The following is a 23,632-nucleotide window of genomic DNA, read 5'->3' as shown; positions in this document are numbered from 1 at the left end:
CCAAAATTCATTTTTATTTCTAGTCTGACGCGACATTTGAACGCGTTTCGTAAAACTTATTACATTTTCAAGGACTTTAGTTTACACACACACAACTATAACTGAACAGCGTTCAAAAAGCTTTGATTTTATACCTGCATTTGGGTGAGGTGATATGTTACAACAGTTTTGGATGAGGTGAAAACAAACTTTCAACACAAGACAGAACACGAAACAATGGGTATAATATTTTGTAAGTTAAAGGGAAGAATGAAAGTAACTGCAAAGGGCCTATTGGCCCATATTTCTTGATGCTTCTATATTGGTGCGGAGTCTTGAAGTGGGTAGAATATAGTTGTGCATTAATTGGCTGTTGATTGCTGGTGTCTACTTCTTAATGTGATATCCTCGCAGATATCAAGCCGCCTGCTATCGCTGTATCTATCGATGATTTCCGTGTTTTTTGTTAAGACTTCTCTGGAGATGGTCTGGTTGTGGGAAGAGATTATATGTTCCTTAATGGAGCCCTGTTGCTTATGCATCGTTAATCGCCTGGAAAGAGATGTTGTTGTCTTGCCAATATACTGAATTCTTTGAGGCTTACAGTCCCCAAGTGGGCATTTGAAAGCATAGACGACATTTGTCTCTTTTAAAGCGTTCTGCTTTGTGTCTGGAGAGTTTCTCATGAGTAGGTTGGCCGTTTTCTTGGTTTTATAGTAGATCGTCAATTGTATCTTCTGATTTTTGTCTGTAGGGATAACGTTTCTATTAACAATATATTTCAGGACCCTTTCCTTCATTTTATGAGCTGTGGAAAAGAAGTTCCTGTAAAATAGTCTAATAGGGGGTACAGGTATTGTGTTAGTTGTCTCTTCAGAGGTTGCATGGCGTTTCACCTTCCTTCTTATGATGTTTTCAACGAAACCATTGGAGGAGCGAGTTCCTCCAATGCACTCGCTGAGGAGCGAGTTCAGCTCCTATAATTATCTCTTGGACGAAATGTTATGGAGATCAAATTAGTGCTTCTTCAATCATCAACATGCAGTCAACATCTAAAAAAGGGAAGTATCTTATCGAATCCCGTTTATCTAATCATTTCTGGCCAGTTAATGTTAGGTAGAAAAAGGGCAAACCGGTTAGCATGTGAAACAGTGTCTAATTACAGGTAATTAATCCTTGGTTCTTATCTAACAATATAACAATGTTTCATCTGATATAGCTGTTAAATATTAGGATTCCGGCTTTACAGCTAGTGCCCTCTGACAGGAATTATAGAAGAGGAAGCAGTACAGTTGTTTGGTATAGCAGAAAGGGGTGATGGATGCTAGCCTCTCATGAGGATTATTTGGTGTCATCATTCATGTTCATACCTGGTGGACTAGGCCTACTGTACAATAAGATAAGGCCTCATAATTTTATTACTAATATATGTAGTTTAATACTGTAGTTTGATTGGCTGCATATATATAAATTTAATATAAACCTCCCTACTGTGTAAGAATTGATTTGTGAGAATATTGCAGAAATACAGTCCACTAAACAAATTCCTATCGAAATATATAAATTAACGTAAATATATATTTATATAAATTCATATAAATTAAATAAATATAAATCTCACGAATCGGTTCCCACAAATATATAACATTAATAATTGTGTAACTAGCGTCAAAAGATTATTATTTGCTTAGCTAAACGAACTAGAGGGTTCAGTTCCTGAACCGATTATGTGCCTCTGTAATCCTTTACACCACCGCCCACGGGATGGGTATGGGGTGCATAATAAAGAAAAAAATCAAATGCATGATGAGGAAGGGTTTCTTGAGAGGTTGAGGAATGTGCTCGGGCCGCCGCCTCATCTGCCATTTTGTTTCCTCTGATTCCAACATGAGAGGGAAGCCACGGCAGGTGGTTGCCAGCCAGCGTGGTTCATGGTAATATCTGAGTCACTTTGTTTGGATGTTAGTGGCCGGAGCTTTGTGGTCTGTGAGAAATGACAAGGAGAAGAGTGGGGCTGGAGTCTCGGAGCACCACCACCTCTCGTAGGGAAGTGACCTGGTGTATAACTTTATGAGTCTATTATTTGCATAAGTTCTGGGAGGATTTTTGTTGCTCTGTGTTGAACTTTCTATAAAACAAATATGTCCTACTAAAGATGTATCTCTATCCTTGGATACAGTAGTCCAAATGAGGGGGGGGGCACTAGAGGCTGTACAGTTGAATAACCACTTTCTTTTTCTTGAAGTCAAAGGTTCATTTTCTGCAGTTCCTGTGGGAAGTGGTAACACACTCGCCTGGCGTTTCGCAAGCGCTTTGACCTGGGTTCGTATCCTGGCCGAGGAGGATTTACTTTTCGCCAATTCTTAACTGTAGCGCCTCTTTTCACCCAGCTGTGAATGGGTACCTGGTTGTTAAACGATTTGGCGGGTCATATTCCAGGGAAAATTGGGATTAAGGACTTCCCTGAAACGCTACGCGTGCTAATGGTTCTACAAGAATGTAAGAACTCTGGTTTATATACAAAAACAAAAATTTTATTTTTTATCGAAATGCGACGGTCTTTGTAAGAGGACAGGTTGATTTTTTTTACTGCAACTCCCATTTGTTGTACAATATTCAGTGATAGATCAAAGCTCTTGGGTCCTTTTCTTCGTCAATTTGTTATATGATAGTGTTGTTGATAAGATACACGTGATGTGCACTATTATGCCCTAAATGAAAGGTCTTGCATTTTTCAATATTGAAAAGCAATTGTCAGTCATCTGACCATTAGTGGAGCTTAACTAGATCGCTTTGTTAGGCCTCAATATCGTTTTTGCTTCCTGCTTTCCCATAGATCTTAGTGTCATATACAAATTTGGTGATGTGCGTTGTAATATTCTCATCTGTCATTGTTGTATATAACAAAAATGGTTGGCCCCAAGATAGAATCTTGCGGTACCCCATTCATCCACATTTCTGCAGTCACATTCATTTCCTTGTATTATAGGAAGAATTTAACTACATATTACAAATTATTCACCCAATGCAGTAATATTTTCTCATGAAACTAACAATGATTTTGTACTTTTAAAATGCAGAATCGGTTATAAAGAAGAGACAGAGCGTGAGGGTGAGGCAGCATCACATGTGGCACACCCTTGTGTTGGAGACCACTCAGGCGCCTCGCCGTGCAACGAGGCAGGTTTAGAACACAATGTAAAATATCGACTGAACTGGAGGATTATAAAAACTGTACCATTTAGTAATGGTACTGAAGAGAGGCCGAGGTGAAGATGCTGCGGTCGAGCTGAAGAGTCAGAGATAACAGATTATCATCCTTCAATGATAACATCAGTGGGCAATAACGCGAGTCTTGTTACATGAAGGCCATCTCAAGGACAGCGATCTGAATATTTTCATAGTTACATAAGAAATCCAGAAGATGTTAATACTAATAATAACTATGGTTGTATGAAATGCAAAAGAACATATTACAGTAGCTTACTTGTAGACGCATATATTGATATGACTTTGCAGATTCAAGCACAGCCTTCAGCAGATGAAAAACAAGTCTGCTAATTAAGTTTGTTGGGTGGTATACAATGAGGTCTGTGAGGGTGTATGAGGCAGTATACACCCTGGGCCTCCTCTCAGATACGATTTACGGACCACTCATGCACGTGCCACCTCTTGTGTGGCTTAATCTTCATCAATCAATCAATCAATCAGATACCAGGACGGAGAACTACACACGCACTCAAGCTTCTATCTAATATATCTCCGGATAATTTACTTCTATCAAATAAAGTCACGTCTCCATGTATTTCTGACAATTGTTTCCCTTTTGTTCACTCTGTTGTCATGCATATCTTGCATATCTCCCTCGCTCATCATCTGTGTGTGTGTGTGTGAATCCTTTTATGCCGCTTTATTATATATATTAATGGACGCTTTTTGATAAAGCACATGACAGCACCTCCGGAGGTCAAGGTAAATATGAGACGAGTAGAAGCATCAGTAAATATTCCACGCCGGTAAAGCAACGTGTGGAACCATCGTTACCGTGTTTACACATATGTCAAGTTTGAGTTGTCTGGCGTCATAACCCGGAGGGCATGTTATCAGGTACTTCAGGTGGCAGCCAGCCGGCCACTCTACTCTCAGCACTCAAAGAGGAAACGTGGAGTAAAGCTTTTACCCGACGGTGAAGTCTCAGACACGTTCTAGAGGCCCAAGGGAGGCAGTTGTGGTCATTAGCGTATTGAATCCTTAACCCTCACTGTTGAAAATCAAGAACCTTCACTGTAGTTAAAGGCGCCATGTCTGGCCTTCGGTGTGTGTGCATGTTTCTTGTACTGTTTCTCGCTGCGTCAACGGTCACTGCTGCTCTCAAGCAGCCGCCCCTGCTGATCAAGGAGACCGCGGCCACCAACACACATATCCAACATCTCCTTCAGAATCTACAAGAAACGGAGACCTCAGGCACCACCACCACAGTGCCCCCAGCCACCACCACCACAGTGCCCCCAGTCACCACCACAGTACCCACTACAAACTACAGCCGGGTGACCGTAGAAGGTCTGGGGACAGCCAGAGGAACGATTTTAAAGTCATTTCTTGGACGTGATTTTTACGCCTTCATGAGCCTGCCATACGCCAAGCCTCCTGTGGGGGACTTGAGGTTCAGAGTGAGTATCAGGTGTTTCTGTCTGTTCTCACAGGCGAGTCTTGTACCACTGTTGTGTTGACACAGACGACTCTTGTACCACTGTTGTGTTGACACAGGCGAGTCTTGTACCACTGTTGTGTTGACACAGGCGAGTCTTGTACCACTGTTGTGTTGACACAGGCGAGTCTTGTACCACTGTTGTGTTGACACAGGCGAGTCTTGTACCACTGTTGTGTTGACACAGGCGAGTCTTGTACCACTGTTGTGTTGACACAGGCGAGTCTTGTACCACTGTTATGTTGACACAGACGACTCTTGTACCACTGTTGTGTTGACACAGGGGAGTCTTGTACCACTGTTATGTTGACACAGGCGAGTCTTGTACCACTGTTGTGTTGACACAGACGACTCTTGTACCACTGTTGTGTTGACACAGGCGAGTCTTGTACCACTGTTGTGTTGACACAGGCGAGTCTTGTAACACTGTTGTAATCCCTATTCATAGATCACAGTCTCGTGTGAACGTATTTGTCAACGTTTGGACAGACTTCATTTCCCGCCTCGGGCCCCGCCTCGGGCCCCGCCTCGGGCCCCTCGCGATTTATTATAATTGTTAAATATTTCTGCACATAATGTTACTTAATGCTTGTATTAGTGTAGAAAATGTTATCCCATTAACCGGATGTAATGTCACACTGTACTCTGCAACCTTACACAAAGTGTGCTGCGCTGTGCAACCATCCACAAGGGGTGCTGCACTGTGCAACCTTACACGAGGGGGTTTTGACTGTGTAACTTTACTCATAAGAACATAAAGATAAAGGTAACTGCAGAAGGCTTATTGACCCATACGAGGCAGCTCCTAGTTATAACCACCCAATCCCACTCATATATATGTCCAACCCATGCTTGAAACAGTCATGGGATCCCCATCTACACTACGTTATGTGGTAATTGGTTACACAAATCATAAGCCCTGTTACCGAACCAGTATTTACCACGGTCTTTCTTAAATCTAAACTTATCTAATTTATATAAATTGTTTCGTGTTCTGTCTTGTGTTGATATTATTAATATCCTATTAATATCCCCTTTGTTATGTACATTCATCCACTTGTGCACCTCTCTCATGTCACCCCTAATTCTTCGCCTTTCTAGAGAATGTAATTTAAGCTTCGTCAATCTTTCTTTATATGACAGGTTTCTAATTTGGGGAATTAACTTTGTCATCCTACGCTGGACGCATTCAAGTGAATTTATATGCATTCTACAGTACGGCGACCAAAATTTAACTGCATAATCTAAATGGTGCCTAACCAGAGCAAGATATATCTGAAGAACAACACCAGGTGTCTTATTAGTAACGCTTCGATTAATAAATCCCAGTGTCCTATTTGCCTTATTACGAACATTTATGCATTTATTTTTTGGTTTTAAATTCTTACTAATCATAACTCCCAGATCCCTTTCGCAATCCGAATTAGAAATCTCAACACCATCTAGCTCGAATCTTGTAACACTTTCATCATTACCTAGCCTCAAAACCTTACATTTGTCAGCATTAAACAGTATCTGCCAATCTTTTGACCATTTCAAAACCCTGTTTAGATCGTCTTGAAGTAATAGCGAGTCTTTTTCCGTGTTTATTTCCTTCCTGATTTTTGTATCATCGGCAAACTTTTAAATTTTGTTGTTCAAACCTGAATCTAAATCATTCTTATATATTATGAATATCAGAGGTCCCAGGACAGAGCCTTAAGGCACTCCACTTACAACATTTTCCCACTCTGACTTAACCCCATTTATACTAACTCTTTGTTTCCTTTGGGATAGCAGTGCCCTAATCCTACTTAATATAGCACCCTCAATACCATGAGCCTCTATCTTTTTAATCAGTCTTTCATGTGGCACTGTATCGAAAGCTTTGCTTAAGACAAGGTATACAACATCACAAACCTTACCACTATCAACTGCCTCAACTATGCTGGAATAAAATGATAGCAAATTTGCTCAATATGAATAGCCATTTGTAAAACCCCTGTTGAGAATCCTTTATTAATTTATATTTTTCAAAATGAAGATGAATGATAATTGCAATTATCAATTCAAGTAACTTTCCCACAATAGACGTTAGGCTAATTGGCAAATAGTTTGACGCAAGTGATCAATCTCCTTTCTTAAAAAACTGGTACCACATTAGCAACCTTCCACGACTCTGGCACTCTGTCTGACTCTAATGATTTGTTAAATATGGTTCTCAATGGCTCGCAAAGCTCCTCTGCATTCCCTAAGTACCCTGGCAAACACTTTGTCTGGTTCTGGGGATTTCTTTGGCTTCAGTTTCACTATTTGTTTAATAACACCCTCATTGATAACTGCTAAACTAATCAACCTGTCCTCATCCCCACCCACATTGTCTTGTTTGCCTGAAGGCATAATGTTAAGTACCTCTCTAGTAAATACAGAGATAAAATGTTAAAAATACCACTCATCTCTTCGTCTTTATCAGTTATGTGACCTGTATCAGTTTTTAATGGACTTATCGTTTCCCTAATCTTTGTTCGATATAACTGAAAAAATTCTTTAGTATTTGTCTTTGCTTGCCCTGCTTTGGGAACTACAGCGTTTCTTTTTGCCCTCCATATCTATTTTTTAACATTTCAAACCAGTTGTACGAATTCTTGTTTTAAACTGACTTCCCAATTCTTAATTCTTTTGTACCATGCTCTCTTTTTACCTATAAGGTTCTTCAGATCCTTTGTTATCCACTTTGGATCATTAGTATTCGATCTGTTCAATTTGTATGGTATACTATGTTCCTGTGTTTTGCTTATAGTATTTTTAAATAAGTTATATTTTGAATCAACATCGAAATCCCTTTTTACATCACCCATCGTTGGTTACACGTCTCGCTCCAAGACCGGCCCACCATGCCCACGACTTTCCAATCTATTTCAGCCAAAAAAATTTCTTGCCATTAAATCAGCTTTTCGAAAATCTGGAACTTTAACAGATTTTTCTCCTACACATCTATTCCAGTCTATGCTAAATCTGATTCTTTGTGATCACTGTTCCCTATCTCACTCCCTATTACGATATAATTTATTTGTGTTTCCCTGTCAGTAAACACTAAGTCTAAAATATTATTTCCCGGCTTTGGTTCTTTAATGTGATTCTTAAACAAGCAATCATCAACTAATTCTAGAAAATCTTCAGCTTCATTATTCCCTCTTATGTTCTTCCACTGTATTCCAATAAAAAAAGTCACCCATGACACAAATACTGTTTGACCTAGATGCTCTAGATATTTCATCCCATAGATACTTTGCTTCCATTCTGTCTAAGTATGGTGGCCTGTATATAACTCCAATTATAAGATTTTTATTTTTTTCGTTTAATTCTAGATAAATAGTTTCTCTGTGTGGCTCAGTTTCGATTCCCTCTTTGAGACTACATATCAAATTTTCCCCAACATATATGCTACTCCACCTCCTCGTCTTATATATCTGTGTGAAATAGTTTGCATTCGTTTATTTCATATTTAGCTAATAGTTCCTTGTTTTCTACATTCATTCATGTTTCGGTAAGTGCAATACTATATTGTTTCCGTGCAAACAAGAGCATATAAATTGTTTAATTTGTTTCTCAGACTCTTGCTGTTCGTGTAAAATACCATAATAAAGGGGTACTGGAGTGAGCAACCTTACACAAGGAGGTCCAGGACTATATAGGATGACCCACGCCAGCCCCGTGAGGGCCCAGGATGACCCACTCCAGCCCCGTGAGGGCCCAGGATGACCCGCTCCAGCCCCGTGAGGGCCCAGGATGACCCGCTCCAGCCCCGTGAGGGCCCAGGATGACCCGCTCCAGCCCCGTGAGGGCCCAGGATGACCCGCTCCAGCCCCGTGAGGGCCCAGGATGACCCGCTCCAGCCCTGTGAGGGCCCAGGATGACCCGCTCCAGCCCCGTGTGGGCCCACGATGACCCGCTCCAGCTCCGTAAGGGCCCAGAATGACCCGCTCCAGCCCCGTGAGGGCCCAGGATGACCCACTCCAGCCCCGTGAGGGCACAGGATGACTCGCTTCAGCCCCGTGTGGGTCCAGGATGACCCGCTCCAGCCCCGTGTGAGCACAGGATGACCCGTCTCCAGCCCCGTGAGGGCCCAGGATGACCCACTCCAGCCCCGTGAGGGCCCAGGATGACCCGCTCCAGCTCCGTAAGGGCCCAGGATGACCCGCTCCAGCCCCGTGAGGGCCCAGGATGACCCACTCCAGCCCCGTGAGGGCACAGGATGACCCGCTCCAGCCCCGTGAGGGCCCAGGATGACCCACTCCAGCCCCGTGAGGGCCCAGGATGACCCACTCCAGCCCCGTGACGGCCCAGGATGACCCACTCCAGCCCCGTGAGGGCCCAGGATGGCCCACTCCAGCCCCGTGAGGGCCCAGGATGGCCCACTCCAGCTTCGAGAAGGATCTGATCTATGTATCCCGACCCTGGTCTTAATTATAAATTACCCTGGGAAGCACTATATATCACCAGGTTTTATCTCTTTCTAAACAGAGTACTTCTTTAAGACTATTCCTATTGTATCGACGAACCTAACAGCTTACACATCTCTCCTGTAACCATGTGTCCCCTGACATGTCCGCCCTGTCCCCCTACAGAACACTGAAGCCTGGGAGGGACCCTGGACGCAGGAGGTGGACGGGGACTACGAGGCCACCTGGCTCAGGCCCAAGTGTCCCCAGATCTCCCTGCTCTTCAGCGACGTTATATCTGGTAGCGAAGACTGCCTTCACCTTAGTATTTATACCCCGCTGGTGAGTCTTTACCCCGCTGGTGAGTCTATACCCGCTGGTGAGTCTATACCCCGCTGGTGAGTCTATACCCCGCTGGTGAGTCTTTACCCGCTGGTGAGTCTATACCCGGCTGGTGAGTCTTTACCCCGCTGGTGAGTCTTTACCCGCTGATGAGTCTTTACCCCGCTAGTGAGTCTATACCCCGCTGGTGAGTCTATACCCTGCTGGTGGGTCCATACTCTGCTGGTGAGTCTATACCCCGCTGGTGAGTCTTTCCCCGCTGGTGAGCCTATACCCCGCTGGTGAGTCTATACCCGCTGGTGAGTCTATACCCGCTGGTGAGTCTATACCCCGCTTATGAGGGTATACCCCGCTGGTGAGTCTATACCCTGCTGGTGGGTCCATACTCTGCTGGTGAGTCTATACCCGCTGGTAAGTCTATACCCGCTGGTGAGTCTATACCCCGTTGGTAAGTCAATACCCGCTAGTGAGTCTATACCCGCTGGTGAGTCTATACCCCGCTGGTGAGTCTATACCCGCTGGTGAGTCTATACCCCGCTGGTGAGTCTATATTCCGCTGGTGAGTCTTTACCCCGCTGGTGAGTCTATACCCGTTGGTGAGTCTATACCCGCTGGTGAGTCTATATCCCGCTGGTGAGTCTTTACCCCGCTGGTGAGTCTATACCCCACTGGTGAGTCTATATCCGCTGGTGAGTCTATACCCGCTGGTGAGTCTATACCCGCTGGTGAGTCTATACCCCGCTGGTGAGTCTATACCCGCTGGTGAGTCTATACCCCGCTGGGAAGTCTTTACCCCGCTGGTGAGTCTATACCCGCTGGTGAGTCTATACCCGCTGGTGAGTCTATACCCCGCTGGTGAGTCTTTATCCCGCTGGTGAGTCTATACCCCGCTGGTGAGTCTATACCCCGCTTATGAGTCTATACCCCGCTGGTGAGTCTATTCCCGCTGGTGAGTCTATACCCGCTGGTGAGTCTATACCCGCTGGTGAGTCTATACCCCGCTTATGAGTCTATACCCCGCTGGTGAGACTATATTCCGCTGGTGAGTCTATACCCCGTTGGTGAGTCTATACCCCGCTGGTGAGTCTATATTCCGCTGGTGAGTCTATACCCCGCTGGTGAGTCTATACCCCGCTGGTGAGTCTATACCCCACTGGTGAGTCTATACCCCGCTGGTGAGTCTATACCCTGCTGGTGGGTCCATACTCTGCTGGTGAGTCTATACCCGCTGGTGAGTCTATATTCTGCTGGTGAGTCTATACCCCGCTGATGAATCTATATACCCCGCTGGTGAGTCTATACTCGCTGGTGAGTCTTTAACCCGCTGGTGAGTCTATACCCGCTGGTGAGTCTATACCCCGCTGGTGAGTCTATACCCAGCTGGTGAGTCTATACCCCGCTGGTGAGTCTATACCCTGCTGGTGAGTCTATACCCGCTGGTGAGTCTATACCCCGTTGGTGAGTCTTTACCCCGCTGGTGAGTCTATACCCTCTGATGAGCCTATACCCCGCTGGTGAGTCTATACCAGCTGGTGAGTCTATACCCCCTGGTGAGTCTATACCCGCTGGTGAGTCTATACCCCGCTTATGAGTCTATACCCGCTGGTAAGTCTATACCCGCTGGTGAGTCTATACCTGCTGGTGAGTCTATACCCCGCTGGTGAGTCTATACCCGCTGATGAGTCTATACCCACTGGTGAGTCTATATTCCGCTGGTGAGTCTTTACCCCGCTGGTGAGTCTATACCCGCTGGTGAGTCTATACCCGCTGGTGAGTCTATACCCGCTAGTGAGTCTATACCCCGCTGGTGAGTCTATACCCCGCTTATGAGTCTATACCCCGCTTATGAGTCTATACCCGCTGGTGAGACTATACCCGCTGGTGAGTCTACACCCGCTGGTGAGTCTATACGCGCTGGTGAGTCTATACCCCGCTAATGAGTCTATACCCCGCTTATGAGTCTATACCCTGCTGGTGAGTCTATACCGCTGGTGAGTCTACACCCCGCTTATGAGTCTATACCCCGCTTATGAGTCTATGCCCGCTGGTGAGTCTATACCCGCTGGTGAGTCTACACCCGCTGGTGAGTCTATACCCCGCTGGTGAGTCTATACCCCGCTTATGAGTCTATACCCCGCTTATGAGTCTATACCCTGCTGGTGAGTCTATACCGCTGGTGAGTCTTTACCCCGCTGATGAGTCTATACCCGCTGGTGAGTCTATACCCCGCTAATGAGTCTATACCCCGCTGGTGATTCTATACCCGCTGGTGAGTCTATACCCCCTGGTGAGTCTATACCCCGCTGGTGAGTCTATACCCGCTGGTGAGTCTATACCCGCTGGTGAGTCTATACCCCGCTGGTGAGTCTTTACCCGCTGGTGAGTCTATACCCGCTGGTGAGTCTATACCCGCTGGTGATTCTATACCCGCTGGTGAGTCTATACCCCGCTGGTGAGTCTATACCCCCTGGTGAGTCTATACCCCGCTGGTGAGTCTTTACCCCGCTCGTGAGTCTATACCCGCTGGTGAGTCTATACCCGCTGGTGAGTCTATACCCCGCTGGTGAGTATATACCCCGCTTATGAGTCTATACCCCGCTGGTGAGTCAATACCCCCTGGTGAGTCTATACCCCGCTGGTGAGTCTTTACCCGCTGGTGAGTCTATACCCGCTGGTGAGTCTATACCCCACTGGTAAGTCTTTACCCGCTAGAGAGTCTTTACCAGCTGGTGAGTCTATACCCGCTGGTGAGTCTATACCCCGCTGGTGAGTCTATACCCGCTGCTGAGTCTATACCCCGCTGGTGAGTCTATACCCCCTGGTGAGTCTATACCCGCTGGTGAGTCTATACCCTGCTGGTGAGTCTATACCCTGCTGGTGAGTCTATACCCGCTGGTGATTCTATACCCCGCTGATGAATCTATACCCCGCTGGTGAGTCTTTACCCCGCTGGTGAGTCTGTACCCCGCTGGTGAGTCTATACCCTGCTGGTGAGTCTATACCCTGCTGGTGAGTCTATACCCTGCTGGTGAGTCTATACCCGCTGGTGAGACTATACCCCGCTGGTGAGTCTATACCCCGCTGGTGAGTCTATACCCCGCTGGTGAGTCTATACCCGCTGGTGAGTCTATACCCGCTGGTGAGTCTATACCCCGCTTATGAGTCTATACCCCTCTGGTGAGTCTTTACCCCTCTGGTGAGTCTATACCCCGCTGGTGAGTCTATACCCCACTAATGTTTCACAATATTACAGTGTTTCACTCAAGTGCATTGCTGTACTGTGGCTTAAAGCAGCATAGAGTGCACTCTGGTGCATACATTACCACACAGTACACTCTGGTGCATACATTACCACACAGTACACTCTGGTGCATACATTACCACACAGTACACTCTGGTGCATACATTACCACACAGTACACTCTGGTGCATACATTACCACACAGTACACTCTGGTGCATACATTACCACACAGTACACTCTGGTGCATACATTACCACACAGTACACTCTGGTGCATACATTACCACACAGTACACTCTGGTTCATACATTACAACACAGTACACTCTGGTGCATACATTACCACACAGTACACTCTGGTGCATACATTACCACACAGTACACTCTGGTGCATACATTACCACACAGTACACTCTGGTGCATACATTACCACACAGTACACTCTGGTGCATACATTACCACACAGTACACTCTGGTGCATACATTACAACACAGTACACTCTGGTGCATACATTACCACACAGTACACTCTGGTGCATACATTACCACACAGTACACTCTGGTGCACACATTACCACACAGTACACTCTGGTGCATACATTACCACACAGTACACTCTGGTGCATACATTACCACACAGTACACTCTGGTGCATACATTACCACACAGTACACTCTGGTGCATACATTACCACACAGTACACTCTGGTGCATACATTACCACACAGTACACTCTGGTTCATACATTACCACACAGTACACTCTGGTGCATACATTACCACACAGTACACTCTGGTGCATACATTACCACACAGTACACTCTGGTGCACACATTACCACACAGTACACTCTGGTGCATACATTACCACACAGTACACTCTGGTGCATACATTACCACACAGTACACTCTGGTGCATACATTACCACACAGTACACTCTGGTGCATACATTACCACACAGTACACTCTGGTGCATACATTACCACACAGTACACTCTGGTTCATACATTACCACACAGTACACTCTGGTGCATACATTACCACACAGTACACTCTGGTGCATACATTACCACACAGTACACTCTGGTGCATACATTACCACACAGTACACTCTGGTGCATACATTACCACACAGTACACTCTGGTGCATACATTACCACACAGTACACTCTGGTGCACACATTACCACACAGTACACTCTGGTGCATACATTACCACACAGTACACTCTGGTGCATACATTACCACACAGTACACTCTGGTGCATACATTACCACACAGTACACTCTGGTGCATACATTACCACACAGTACACTCTGGTGCATACATTACCACACAGTACACTCTGGTGCACACATTACCACACAGTACACTCTGGTGCATACATTACCACACAGTACACTCTGGTGCATACATTACCACACAGTACACTCTGGTGCATACATTACCACACAGTACACTCTGGTGCATACATTACCATACAGTACACTCTGGTGCATACATTACCACACAGTACACTCTGGTGCATACATTACCACACAGTGCACTCTGGTGCATACATTACCACATACCACATGTGTTGCAGTGCTGCATATTCTGATGCATAATATTGTTGTATTTAACTATGATGAATTAACCTATAGAACATTATTGAAATATTTATCCATACATCGTTGTATATCATTGCCCGATAGTTTATTACTGCCATGATCTTTATTTCTCGGTATTGACGTAGAGATGACTCCTCTGTGTCACACTGTGCTCCTCTATAACACACTCTGTGTTACACTGTGCTCCTCTATAACACACTCTGTGTCACACTGTGCTCCTCTATAACACACTCTGTGTCACACTGTGCTCCTCTATAACACACTCTGTGTCACACTGTGCTCCTCTATAACACACTCTGTGTCACACTGTGCTCCTCTATAACACACTCTGTGTCACACTGTGCTCCTCTATAACACACTCTGTGTCACACTGTGCTCCTCTATAACACACTCTGTGTCACACTGTGCTCCTCTATAACACACTCTGTGTTACACTGTGCTCCTCTATAACACACTCTGTGTTACACTGTGCTCCTCTATAACACACTCTGTGTTACACTGCGCTCCTCTATAACACACTCTGTGTTACACTGTGCTCCTCTATAACACATTATACATAACTCTCCTTCACTGTACTTGTCTATATAAATATTCCTCTTACAGCTGCCAGATGATATGCCTGAAGGTGAGCTGCTTCCAGTTATGTTCTGGATACACGGTGGAGCCTTCACTACCGGGGACGCCAGCCTCTACGTCCCCACCAAGCTGATGGACCGAGACGTGGTGGTGGTGGTGGTCCAGTACCGTCTGGCAACACTGGGTGAGTGTGGTGGTGGTGGTGGTGGTGGTCCAGTACCGTCTGGCAACACTGGGTGAGTGTGGTGGTGGTGGTGGTGGTCCAGTACCGTCTGGCAACACTGGGTGAGTGTGGTGGTGGTGGTGGTGGTCCAGTACCGTCTGGCAACACTGGGTGAGTGTGGTGGTGGTGGTGGTGGTCCAGTACCGTCTAGCAACACTGGGTGAGTGTGGTGGTGGTGGTGGTGGTCCAGTACCGTCTGGCAACACTGGGTGAGTGTGGTGGTGGTGGTGGTCCAGTACCGTCTGGCAACACTGGGTGAGTGTGGTGGTGGTGGTGGTGGTCCAGTACCGTCTGGCAACACTGGGTGAGTGTGGTGGTGGTGGTGGTCCAGTACCGTCTGGCAACACTGGGTGAGTGTGGTGGTGGTGGTGGTCCAGTACCGTCTGGCAACACTGGGTGAGTGTGGTGGTGTTGGTGGTCCAGTACCGTCTGGCAACACTGGGTGAGTGTGGTGGTGGTGGTGGTGGTGGTGGTGGTCCAGTACTGTCTGGCAACACTGGGTGAGTGTGGTGGTGGTGGTGGTGGTCTAGTACTGTCTGGCAACACTGGGTGAGTGTGGTGGTGGTGGTGGTCCAGTACCGTCTGGCAACACTGGGTGAGTGTGGTGGTGGTGGTGGTGGTGGTCCAGTACCGTCTGGCAACACTGGGTGAGTGTGGTGGTGGTGGTGGTGGTGGTCCAGTACCGTCTGGCAACACTGGGTGAGTGTGGTGGTGGTGGTGGTGGTGGTCCAGTACCGTCTGGCAACACTGGGTGAGTGTGGTGGTGGTGGTCCAGTACCGTCTGGCAACACTGGGTGAGTGTGGTGGTGGTGGTCCAGTACCGTCTGGCAACACTGGGTGAGTGTGGTGGTGGTGGTGGTAGTGGTCCAGTACCGTCTGGCAACACTGGGTGAGTGTGGTGGTGGTGGTGGTGGTGGTGGTCCAGTACCGTCTGGCAACACTGGGTGAGTGTGGTGGTGTTGGTGGTCCAGTACCGTCTGGCAACACTGGGTGAGTGTGGTGGTGGTGGTGGTCCAGTACCGTCTGGCAACACTGGGTGAGTGTGGTGGTGGTGGTGGTGGTCCAGTACCGTCTGGCAACACTGGGTGAGTGTGGTGGTGGTGGTCCAGTACCGTCTGGCAACACTGGGTGAGTGTGGTGGTGGTGGTCCAGTACCGTATGGCAACACTGGGTGAGTGTGGTGGTGGTGGTCCAGTACCGTCTGGCAACACTGGGTGAGTGTGGTGGTGGTGGTCCAGTACCGTCTGGCAACACTGGGTGAGTGTGGTGGTGGTGGTGGTGGTGGTCCAGTACCGTCTGGCAACACTGGGTGAGTGTGGTGGTGGTGGTGGTCCAGTACCGTCTGGCAACACTGGGTGAGTGTGGTGGTGGTGGTGGTGGTCCAGTACCGTCTGGCAACACTGGGTGAGTGTGGTGGTGGTGGTGGTCCAGTACCGTCTGGCAACACTGGGTGAGTGTGGTGGTGGTGGTGGTGGTCCAGTACCGTCTGGCAACACTGGGTGAGTGTGGTGGTGGTGGTGGTGGTCCAGTACCGTCTGGCAACACTGGGTGAGTGTGGTGGTGGTGGTGGTCCAGTACCGTCTGGCAACACTGGGTGAGTGTGGTGGTGGTAGTGGTGGTCCAGTACCGTCTGGCAACACTGGGTGAGTGTGTGGTGGTGGTGGTCCAGTACCGTCTGGCAACACTGGGTGAGTGTGGTGGTGGTGTGGTCCAGTACTGTCTGGCAACACTGGGTGAGTGTGGTGGTGGTGGTGGTGGTCCAGTACCGTCTGGCAACACTGGGTGAGTGTGGTGGTGGTGGTGGTCCAGTACCGTCTGGCAACACTGGGTGAGTGTGGTGGTGGTGGTGGTGGTCCAGTACCGTCTGGCAACACTGGGTGAGTGTGGTGGTGGTGGTGGTCCAGTACCGTCTGGCAACACTGGGTCAGTGTGGTGGTGGTGGTCCAGTACCGTCTGGCAACACTGGGTGAGTGTGGTGGTGGTGGTCCAGTACCGTCTGGCAACACTGGGTGAGTGTGGTGGTGGTGGTGGTGGTCCAGTACCGTCTGGCAACACTGGGTGAGTGTGGTGGTGGTGGTCCAGTACCGTCTGGCAACACTGGGTGAGTGTGGTGGTGGTGGTGGTGGTCCAGTACCGTCTGGCAACACTGGGTGAGTGTGTTGGTGGTGGTGGTGGTCCAGTACCGTCTGGCAACACTGGGTGAGTGTGGTGGTGGTGGTCCAGTACCGTCTGGCAACACTGGGTGAGTGTGGTGGTGGTGGTGGTGGTCCAGTACCGTCTGGCAACACTGGGTGAGTGTGGTGGTGGTGGTGGTGGTGGTCCAGTACCGTCTGGCAACACTGGGTCAGTGTGGTGGTGGTGGTGGTGGTGGTGGTCCAGTACCGTCTGGCAACACTGGGTGAGTGTGGTGGTGGTGGTGGTCCAGTACCGTCTGGCAACACTGGGTGAGTGTGGTGGTGGTGGTGGTGGTCCAGTACCGTCTGGCAACACTGGGTGAGTGTGGTGGTGGTGGTGGTGGTCCAGTACCGTCTGGCAACACTGGGTGAGTGTGGTGGTGGTGGTGGTCCAGTACCGTCTGGCAACACTGGGTGAGTGTGGTGGTGGTGGTGGTCCAGTACCGTCTGGCAACACTGGGTGAGTGTGGTGGTGGTGGTGGTGGTCCAGTACCGTCTGGCCACACTGGGTGAGTGTGGTGGTGGTGGTGGTCCAGTACCGTCTGGCAACACTGGGTGAGTGTAGTGGTGGTGGTGGTCCAGTACCGTCTGGCAACACTGGGTGAGTGTGGTGGTGGTGGTGGTGGTCCAGTACCGTCTGGCAACACTGGGTGAGTGTGGTGGTGGTGGTGGTCCAGTACCGTCTGGCAACACTGGGTGAGTGTGGTGGTGGTGGTGGTGGTCCAGTACCGTCTGGCAACACTGGGTGAGTGTGGTGGTGGTGGTGGTGGTGGTGGTGGTCCAGTACCGTCTGGCAACACTGGGTGAGTGTGGTGGTGGTGGTGGTCCAGTACCGTCTGGCAACACTGGGTGAGTGTGGTGGTGGTGGTCCAGTACCGTCTGGCAACACTGGGTGAGTGTGGTGGTGGTGGTGGTGGTGGTCCAGTACCGTCTGGCAACACTGGGTGAGTGTGGTGGTGGTGGTGGTCCAGTACCGTCTGCCAACACTGGGTGAGTGTGGTGGTGGTGGTCCAGTACCGTCTGGCAACACTGGGTGAGTGTGGTGGTGGTGGTCCAGTACCGTCTGGCAACACTGGGTGAGTGTGGTGGTGTTGGTGGTCCAGTACCGTCTGGCAACACTGGGTTAGTGTGGTGGTGGTGGTGGTCCAGTACCGTCTGGCAACACTGGGTGAGTGTGGTGGTGGTGGTGGTCCAGTACTGTCTGGCAACACTGGGTGAGTGTGGTGGTGGTGGTGGTGGTGGTCCAATACTGTCTGGCAACACTGGGTGAGTGTGGTGGTGGTGGTGGTCCAGTACCGTCTGGCAACACTGGGTGAGTGTGGTGGTGGTGGTGGTCCAGTACCGTCTGGCAACACTGGGTGAGTGTGGTGGTGGTGGTGGTCCAGTACCGTCTGGCAACACTGGGTGAGTGTGGTGGTGGTCCAGTACCGTCTGGCCACACTGGGTGAGTGTGGTGGTGGTGGTGGTGGTCCAGTACCGTCTGGCAACACTGGGTGAGTGTAGTGGTGGTGGTGGTCCAGTACCGTCTGGCAACACTGGGTGAGTGTGGTGGTGGTGGTCCAGTACCGTCTAGCAACACTGGGTGAGTGTGGTGGTGGTGGTGGTCCAGTACCGTCTAGCAACACTGGGTGAGTGTGGTGGTGGTGGTGGTGGTGGTCCAGTACCGTCTGGCAACACTGGGTGAGTGTGGTGGTGGTGGTGGTCCAGTACCGTCTAGCAACACTGGGTGAGTGTGGTGGTGGTGGTGGTCCAGTACTGTCTGGCAACACTGGGTGAGTGTGGTGGTGGTGGTCCAGTACCGTCTAGCAACACTGGGTGAGTGTGGTGGTGGTGGTGGTGGTGGTCCAGTACCGTCTAGCAACACTGGGTGAGTGTGGTGGTGGTGGTGGTGGTGGTCCAGTACCGTCTGGCAACACTGGGTGAGTGTAGTGGTGGTGGTGGTCCAGTACCGTCTGGCAACACTGGGTGAGTGTGGTGGTGGTGGTGGTGGTGGTCCAGTACCGTCTGGCAACACTGGGTGAGTGTGGTGGTGGTGGTGGTGGTCCAGTACCGTCTGGCAACACTGGGTGAGTGTGGTGGTGGTGGTGGTGGTGGTCCAATACTGTCTGGCAACACTGGGTGAGTGTGGTGGTGGTGGTGGTCCAATACCGTCTGGCAACACTGGGTGAGTGTGGTGGTGGTGGTGGTCCAGTACCGTCTGGCAACACTGGGTGAGTGTGGTGGTGGTGGTGGTCCAGTACCGTCTGGCAACACTGGGTGAGTGTGGTGGTGGTCCAGTACCGTCTGGCAACACTGGGTGAGTGTGGTGGTGGTGGTGGTCCAGTACCGTCTGGCAACACTGGGTGAGTGTGGTGGTGGTGGTGGTCCAGTACCGTCTAGCAACACTGGGTGAGTGTGTTGGTGGTGGTGGTCCAGTACTGTCTGGCAACACTGGGTGAGTGTGGTGGTGGTGGTGGTGGTGGTCCAGTACCGTCTAGCAACACTGGGTGAGTGTGGTGGTGGTGGTGGTCCAGTACCGTCTGGCAACACTGGGTGAGTGTGGTAGTGATGGTGGTGGTCCAGTACCGTCTGGCAACACTGGGTGAGTGTGGTGGTGGTGGTCCAGTACCGTCTGGCAACACTGGGTGAGTGTGGTGGTGGTGGTGGTCCAGTACCGTCTGGCAACACTGGGTGAGTGTGGTAGTGATGGTGGTGGTCCAGTACCGTCTGGCAACACTGGGTGAGTGTGGTGGTGGTGGTGGTCCAGTACCGTCTGGCAACACTGGGTGAGTGTGGTAGTGATGGTGGTGGTCCAGTACCGTCTGGCAACACTGGGTGAGTGTGGTGGTGGTGGTAGTCCAGTACCGTCTGGCAACACTGGGTGAGTGTGGTGGTGGTGGTGGTAGTGGTCCAGTACCGTCTGGCAACACTGGGTGAGTGTGGTGGTGGTGGTGGTCCAGTACCGTCTGGCAACACTGTGTGAGTGTGGTGGTGGTGGTGGTGGTGGTCCAGTACCGTCTGGCAAGACTAGGTGAGTGTGGTGGTGGTGGTGGTCCAGTACAGTCTGGCAACACTGGGTGAGTGTGGTGGTGGTGGTGGTGGTGGTCCAGTACCGTCTAGCAACACTGGGTGAGTGTGGTGGTGGTGGTCCAGTACCGTCTGGCAACACTGGGTTAGTGTGGTGGTGGTGGTGGTCCAGTACCGTCTGGCAACACTGGGTGAGTGTGGTGGTGGTGGTGGTGGTCCAGTACCGTCTGGCAACACTGGGTGAGTGTGGTGGTGGTGGTGGTGGTGGTCCAGTACAGTCTGGCAACACTGGGTGAGTGTGGTGGTGGTGGTGGTGGTCCAGTACCGTCTGGCAACACTGGGTGAGTGTGGTGGTGGTGATGGTGGTCCAGTACCGTCTGGCAACACTGGGTGAGTGTGGTGGTGGTGGTGGTGGTCCAGTACAGTCTGGCAACACTGGGTGAGTGTGGTGGTGGTGGTGGTGGTGGTCCAGTACCGTCTAGCAACACTGGGTGAGTGTGGTGGTGGTGGTCCAGTACCGTCTGGCAACACTGGGTTAGTGTGGTGGTGGTGGTGGTCCAGTACCGTCTGGCAACACTGGGTGAGTGTGGTGGTGGTGGTGGTGGTCCAGTACCGTCTGGCAACACTGGGTTAGTGTGGTGGTGGTGGTGGTCCAGTACCGTCTGGCAACACTGGGTGAGTGTGGTGGTGGTGGTGGTCCAGTACTGTCTGGCAACACTGGGTGAGTGTGGTGGTGGTGGTGGTGGTGGTCCAATACTGTCTGGCAACACTGGGTGAGTGTGGTGGTGGTGGTGGTGGTCCAGTACCGTCTGGCAACACTGGGTGAGTGTGGTGGTGGTGGTGGTCCAGTACCGTCTGGCAACACTGGGTGAGTGTGGTGGTGGTGGTGGTGGTCCAGTACCGTCTGGCAACACTGGGTGAGTGTGGTGGTGGTGGTGGTGGTGGTGGTGGTCCAGTACTGTCTGGCAACACTGGGTGAGTGTGGTGGTGGTGGTGGTGGTGGTCCAATACTGTCTGGCAACACTGGGTGAGTGTGGTGGTGGTGGTGGTGGTGGTCCAGTACCGTCTGGCAACACTGGGTGAGTGTGGTGGTGGTGGTGGTCCAGTACCGTCTGGCAACACTGGGTGAGTGTGGTGGTGGTGGTGGTCCAGTACCGTCTGGCAACACTGGGTGAGTGTGGTGGTGGTGGTGGTGGTCCAGTACCGTCTGGCAACACTGGGTGAGTGTGGTGGTGGTCCAGTACCGTCTGGCAACACTGGGTGAGTGTGGTGGTGGTGGTGGTGGTCCAGTACCGTCTGGCAACACTGGGTGAGTGTAGTGGTGGTGGTGGTCCAGTACCGTCTGGCAACACTGGGTGAGTGTGGTGGTGGTGGTGGTGGTCCAGTACCGTCTAGCAACACTGGGTGAGTGTGGTGGTGGTGGTGGTGGTGGTCCAGTACCGTCTAGCAACACTGGGTGAGTGTGGTGGTGGTGGTGGTGGTGGTCCAGTACCGTCTGGCAACACTGGGTGAGTGTGGTGGTGGTGGTGGTCCAGTACCGTCTAGCAACACTGGGTGAGTGTGGTGGTGGTGGTGGTCCAGTAGTGTCTGGCAACACTGGGTGAGTGTGGTGGTGGTGGTCCAGTACTGTCTGGCAACACTGGGTGAGTGTGGTGGTGGTGGTGGTGGTGGTCCAGTACCGTCTAGCAACACTGGGTGAGTGTGGTGGTGGTGGTGGTCCAGTACCGTCTGGCAACACTGGGTGAGTGTGGTAGTGATGGTGGTGGTCCAGTACCGTCTGGCAACACTGGGTGAGTGTGGTGGTGGTGGTCCAGTACCATCTGGCAACACTGGGTGAGTGTGGTGGTGGTGGTGGTCCAGTACCGTCTGGCAACACTGGGTGAGTGTGGTAGTGATGGTGGTGGTCCAGTACCGTCTGGCAACACTGGGTGAGTGTGGTGGTGGTGGTGGTCCAGTACCGTCTGGCAACACTGGGTGAGTGTGGTGGTGGTGGTGGTAGTGGTCCAGTACCGTCTGGCAACACTGGGTGAGTGTGGTAGTGATGGTGGTGGTCCAGTACCGTCTGGCAACACTGGGTGAGTGTGGTGGTGGTGGTAGTCCAGTACCGTCTGGCAACACTGGGTGAGTGTGGTGGTGGTGGTGGTAGTGGTCCAGTACCGTCTGGCAACACTGGGTGAGTGTGGTGGTGGTGGTGGTCCAGTACCGTCTGGCAACACTGTGTGAGTGTGGTGGTGGTGGTGGTGGTGGTCCAGTACCGTCTGGCAAGACTGGGTGAGTGTGGTGGTGGTGGTGGTCCAGTACAGTCTGGCAACACTGGGTGAGTGTGGTGGTGGTGGTGGTGGTGGTCCAGTACCGTCTAGCAACACTGGGTGAGTGTGGTGGTGGTGGTCCAGTACCGTCTGGCAACACTGGGTTAGTGTGGTGGTGGTGGTCCAGTACCGTCTGGCAACACTGGGTGAGTGTGGTGGTGGTGGTGGTGGTCCAGTACCGTCTGGCAACACTGGGTTAGTGTGGTGGTGGTGGTGGTCCAGTACCGTCTGGCAACACTGGGTGAGTGTGGTGGTGGTGGTGGTCCAGTACTGTCTGGCAACACTGGGTGAGTGTGGTGGTGGTGGTGGTGGTGGTCCAATACTGTCTGGCAACACTGGGTGAGTGTGGTGGTGGTGGTGGTGGTCCAGTACCGTCTGGCAACACTGGGTGAGTGTGGTGGTGGTGGTGGTCCAGTACCGTCTGGCAACACTGGGTGAGTGTGGTGGTGGTGGTGGTGGTCCAGTACCGTCTGGCAACACTGGGTGAGTGTGGTGGTGGTGGTCCAGTACCGTCTGGCAACACTGGGTGAGTGTGGTGGTGGTGGTGGTGGTCCAGTACCGTCTGGCAACACTGGGTGAGTGTGGTGGTGGTGGTGGTGGTGGTGGTGGTCCAGTACTGTCTGGCAACACTGGGTGAGTGTGGTGGTGGTCCAATACTGTCTGGCAACACTGGGTGAGTGTGGTGGTGGTGGTGGTGGTGGTCCAGTACCGTCTGGCAACACTGGGTGAGTGTGGTGGTGGTGGTGGTCCAGTACCGTCTGGCAACACTGGGTGAGTGTGGTGGTGGTGGTGGTCCAGTACCGTCTGGCAACACTGGGTGAGTGTGGTGGTGGTGGTGGTGGTCCAGTACCGTCTGGCAACACTGGGTGAGTGTGGTGGTGGTGGTGGTGGTCCAGTACCGTCTGGCAACACTGGGTGAGTGTGGTGGTGGTGGTGGTCCAGTACCGTCTGGCAACACTGGGTGAGTGTGATGGTGGTGGTGGTGGTCCAGTACCGTCTGGCAACACTGGGTGAGTGTGGTGGTGGAGGTGGTGGTCCAGTACTGT

The 23,632-nt window shown here is 50.7% G+C and overlaps 1 protein-coding gene across 1 annotated transcript in view; it reads left to right on the top strand.

Annotated features, from left to right (window-relative positions):
* Positions 1–4,094: 4,094 nt before the first annotated feature.
* The window catches only part of LOC123770242 (juvenile hormone esterase), a 64,726-nt gene continuing 45,188 nt past the window's right edge, over positions 4,095–23,632 (top strand). The window contains exons 1-3 of the mRNA XM_069339945.1: positions 4,095–4,649; positions 9,295–9,450; positions 14,902–15,058. Coding sequence (XP_069196046.1) covers positions 4,281–4,649; positions 9,295–9,450; positions 14,902–15,058 — 682 coding nt within the window. The 5' untranslated portion in view covers positions 4,095–4,280. The remainder of the gene's footprint in view (positions 4,650–9,294; positions 9,451–14,901; positions 15,059–23,632) is intronic.

Source organism: Procambarus clarkii, chromosome 42, assembly GCF_040958095.1.
Source record: "Procambarus clarkii isolate CNS0578487 chromosome 42, FALCON_Pclarkii_2.0, whole genome shotgun sequence".
Lineage (NCBI taxonomy): Eukaryota > Metazoa > Arthropoda > Malacostraca > Decapoda > Cambaridae > Procambarus > Procambarus clarkii.
Note: the sequence above shows the minus strand (reverse complement) of the source record. Positions and strands in the feature narration are given on the sequence as shown.